The following is a 4,276-nucleotide window of genomic DNA, read 5'->3' as shown; positions in this document are numbered from 1 at the left end:
AGACATCAGTCGGCACGCCTATAAGCCTCCTCACGGTGAAGCTCGATGCGCACCCCCTCGTACGGGAAAGGCTGCCAGGCCATGGCCTGCTCGTGGTCCGCCTTAGAGGCAAACCGAAGATACATGGCCCCCACCGCCAACAGGATAGTCTCCGGGAGGAGATGGCTGATGTAGCGGAGGACGGCAGCCTAGACCACCATGGTGTCGTTATGGAAGGCAGTAGGGGGCTCGAGGGTGACCACGGCGAGGCGCATGGCCGCCACATAGTCTCCATCTGGCATGAAGACCTCAGCTGAGTCTGGCTGCTGCGACTCCGCACCCCGTACGAGCGAGAGGAGAGGGAGGACCCGGACACCGGGAGCGACGGGTCCTCACTGCCCGAGTCGAGAGCCTCCGCAGACTGCAACATGGGAGGTGGGGGCGGGGGTGACGGAGCCCGGGCCATCTCTGGGTGGTCGTGTGCCGGAGGGGAGGCCACGGGGGAGGGGGGCGGAGACGAGACCACCACATACAAGGAAACATCATGGAAGCGAGGGGCTGGCGGAGCCGCATCCTGGCTGGCTTCGTCCTCCCCAAGGTCGCAAGCCGGTGCGTCCAGGCCGTCTAGCAGCAAGAAGGCACGTAGGCGAGTAGAGGGATAGGGGGTGGAGGCCCGACGGGTGGGAGGAGGTGGAGGTGGCGGGGGTGGTGCGGTGGGGCGGATGAGGGAAGCAGCTGAGGCAGGAGGCGACGGGAGAAGACGGCGGGCAGCCATGGCGCAGTGAGGTGATCCTGCACGGTGCCCGGACACTCTACAGCGCCGGCAGTGGACCGGATTGCGGCAATCTCTAACAAAATGGTGTTCGGAGAGACAACGGTAGCACCCAGACAGAGAGATAGGTGGGATTGGTTGGTACTTAGGTTTTGAGCGAGGGGGGGGGAGAGGAGGGCAGCCATATACGAGCTCGTTGGCGAGGCGGTGGGGGGAGTAAACGCGGCGGCCCCCGGTGCCGCGAGGTAGTCAACCTCAGCAGAGTCAATGCGTGGGGGTGATGTCTACTACACAACCTTCTTCTTGTAGACGTTGTTGGGCCTCCAAGTGCAGAGGTTTGTAGGACAGTAGCAAATTTCCCTCAAATGAATGACCTAAGGTTTATCAATCCGTGGGAGGTGTAGGATGAAGATGGTCTCTCTCAAGCAACCCTGCAACCAAATAACAAAGAGTCTCTTGTGTCCCCAACACACCCAATACAATGGTAAATTGTATAGGTGCACTAGTTCGGCGAAGAGATGGTGATACAAGTGCAATATGGATGGTAGATATAGGTTTTTGTAATATGAAAATATAAAAACGGCAAGGTAACTAATGATAAAAGTGAGCACAAACGGCATTTCAATGTGTTGAAACAAGGCCCAGGGTTCATACTTTCACTAGTGCAAGTTCTCTCAACAATAATAACATAATTGGATCATATAACTATCCCTCAATATGCAACAAAGAGTCACTCCAAAGTCACTAATAGCGGAGAACAAACAAGGAGATTATGGTAGGGTATGAAACCACCTCAAAGTTATCCTTTCTGATTGATCTATTCAAGAGTCCGTAGTAAAATAACATGAAGCTATTCTTTCCGTTCAATCTATCATAGAGTTCGTACTAGAATAACACCTTAAGACACAAATCAACCAAAACCCTAATGTCACCTAGATACTCCAATGTCACCTCAAATATCCATGGGTATGATTACACGATATGCATCACACAATCTCAGATCCATCTATTCAACCAACACAAAGAACTTCAAAGAGTGCCCCAAAGTTTCTATCGAAGAGTCAAGACGAAAACGTGTGCCAACCCCTATGCATAAGTTCATGTGTTCACGGAACTCGCAAGTTGATCACCAAAACATACATCAAGTGGATCACATGATATCCCATTTTCACCACAGATAAGCATGTGCAAGACATACATCAAGTGTTCTCAAATCCTTAATGACTCAATCCGATAAGACAACTTCAAAGGAAAAACTCAATTCATGACAAGAGAGTAGAGGGGGAGAAACATCATAACATCCAACTATAATAGCAAAGCTCGCGATACATCAAGATCGTATCACCTCAAGAACAAGAGAGAGAGATCAAACACATAGCTACTGGTACATACCCTCAGCCCCGAGGGAGAACTACTTCCTCCTCGTCATGGAGAGCATCAAGATAATGAAGATGGCCACCGGAGAGGGGTTCCCCCTCCGGCAGGGTGCCGAAACGGGTCTAGATTGGTTTTCGGTGGCTACGGAGGTTTCTGGCGGCGGAACTCCCGATCTATTCTGTTCTCAGATTTTTGGGGGGTATATGGATATATACATAGGAGGAAGAAGTACGTCGGTGGAGCAACGAGGGGCCCACGAGGGTGGAGGGCGCGCCCCCTGCCTCGTGGCCGCCTCGTTGATTGCCTGACGTATACTCCAAGTCTCATGGATTACGTTCGTTCCAAAAATCACGCTCCCGAAGGTTTCATTCCGTTTGGGCTCCGTTTGATATTCCTTTTCTGCGAAACACTGATAGAAGGGAAAAAACAGAAACTGGCACTGGGCTCTGGGTTAATAGGTTAGTCCCAAAAATAATATAAAAGTGTTTAATAAAGCCCATAAACATCCAAAACAGATAATATAATAGCATGGAACAATCAAAAATTATAGATACGTTGGAGACGTATCAGGGGGACAAACACTAGCGACGCTCACAATGTTGCTGGGAGAGGAGACCGCGCCCGTTGGCGAATTGGAGGCAGGATCCCTAGCGGCCCCACACGATGCACTCCACGAATCAGCGCATGAAACGTCGTCAGTTGGGAGAGGCAGAAGGCCCGCGCAGTTAGAGCTGGACAGGATGGGACGCCAGATATGCATTAAGCCGCCCAGCGTGCCGCGCCATCCGGGCTGCGTTTTGGCATTAACGTGGGGAGAGCGGGGGTTGGAGGCCTTTTGAATGTCCCTCTACTTCGCCCTGACAGCCGCCGCACGGGCCCCATGCAGAGACTCATGCAAGGAGAGGTTAATGGCGGTCATGAGCCCTGGCCCGACGGTGAGGACGAAGTGGGCAACGACGACGCTGGCAACCCGAACGGAGAAGACGAGATCGCCAACCGGGGTAGTAGAGAGATGCTCGCTCGGCGAGCAGAAGAAGTAGGAGAGGAGACTGGCTACCCCGACGGCCGAGAAACACGCCGCCGGTAAGGGGGCTACCACCCAGATCTCACCCGGTTCGGAGAGAGCAGGGTAGGCCGCAGGATCGAACGGGACCCAGGAGAGGAAGGACGACATAACACGAGCATGGAAGGCGGTACCTGGTCGGGGGACGCCGACCAAGGCTAGGGCATGCGGACGCTTGTTGCTGGAGAGAAGCATAGGTTCGCCGCCAGGGTCTGAGCCGACAACAGCAGCGATCCCTGGCGAGGGTGGAGCATCTATGGTGGGTGGCTTGCATGCGGCAGGGCTCTCCGAGACGCATGCGGCCGGCCCCGCGGGTCACCCCACGGGTCGCCAAGTAGGTCGCGAGAGCCCGCCATCCTCTTCATATGTTAATCGATCCAGTGGTCGATAGTAATCAAGATCTACATCTTCAAGGTGCTGAAGCAGGTGCACCCTGACATCGGCATCTCCTCTAAGGCCATGTCCATCATGAACTCCTTCATCAACGACATCTTCGAGAAGCTCGCCGACGAGGCCGCCAAGCTCGCCCGCTACAACAAGAAGCCCACCATCACCTCCCGGGAGATCCAGACCTCCGTATGCCTCGTCCTCCCCGGCGAGCTCGCCAAGCACGCCGTCTCCGAGGTCACCAAGGCCGTCACCAAGTTCACCTCCTCTTAGGCTCTTGTCAAATCTCTTCTGGCGTGTGATGGATCCATGTTGACCTGTAGTTAGATTATGTTCCGACTGTCATCTTGTAAGAAAACGTGCTCTCAATTCTGTTATTCAGATCCGAAGTAACAACACTGTTCAACCTTGCTATTCCCTCGGAAATATATGAAGAAATGCTAAGCTTGCCGCTTCAATCTGATACATATTGTGATCATATTGCAAGATTTTCCCCCTCTTCTCAATCTAGATCTTACAGTAGTAATGTTGCATCAATCTGATTCATCATCAAAAGCTTGGCAAATAGACAACAGATTTATGCCAATTAGCATACAATCAGAAAATTCAGAAGTAGCAACAATTCAGAAGTTTGAAGCAGAGGTGTGTTAAATAATTTTTTTTAATTTTTTTTAGAAAAGGAGGATGACCCCCGGCCT

At 52.5% G+C, this 4,276-nt stretch overlaps 1 protein-coding gene across 1 annotated transcript; it reads left to right on the top strand.

Moving 5' to 3' along the window:
• Positions 1–3,008: 3,008 nt before the first annotated feature.
• LOC119271912 (histone H2B.4-like) lies at positions 3,009–3,878 on the top strand. The gene is made up of 2 exons (XM_037553553.1): positions 3,009–3,129; positions 3,583–3,878. The coding sequence occupies exons 1-2, from the start codon at positions 3,009–3,011 to the stop codon at positions 3,849–3,851; spliced, it is 390 nt and encodes a 129-aa protein (XP_037409450.1). The 3' UTR covers positions 3,852–3,878.
• The last annotated feature ends 398 nt before the right edge of the window (positions 3,879–4,276 follow it).

This window comes from Triticum dicoccoides, chromosome 3A (genome assembly GCF_002162155.2).
Source record: "Triticum dicoccoides isolate Atlit2015 ecotype Zavitan chromosome 3A, WEW_v2.0, whole genome shotgun sequence".
In the NCBI taxonomy this organism is placed as follows: domain Eukaryota; kingdom Viridiplantae; phylum Streptophyta; class Magnoliopsida; order Poales; family Poaceae; genus Triticum; species Triticum dicoccoides.
Note: the sequence above shows the minus strand (reverse complement) of the source record. Positions and strands in the feature narration are given on the sequence as shown.

Excerpts from the sequence above, each read along its gene's own strand:
- LOC119271912 (XM_037553553.1), top strand. The coding sequence starts at position 3,009 with ATGCAGAGACTCATGCAAGGAGAGGTTAATGGCGGTCATGAGCCCTGG. Across the intron at positions 3,130-3,582 it reads AGACGAGATCGCCAACCGGG|TAATCAAGATCTACATCTTC; the intron begins GTAGTAGAGAGA and ends AGTGGTCGATAG.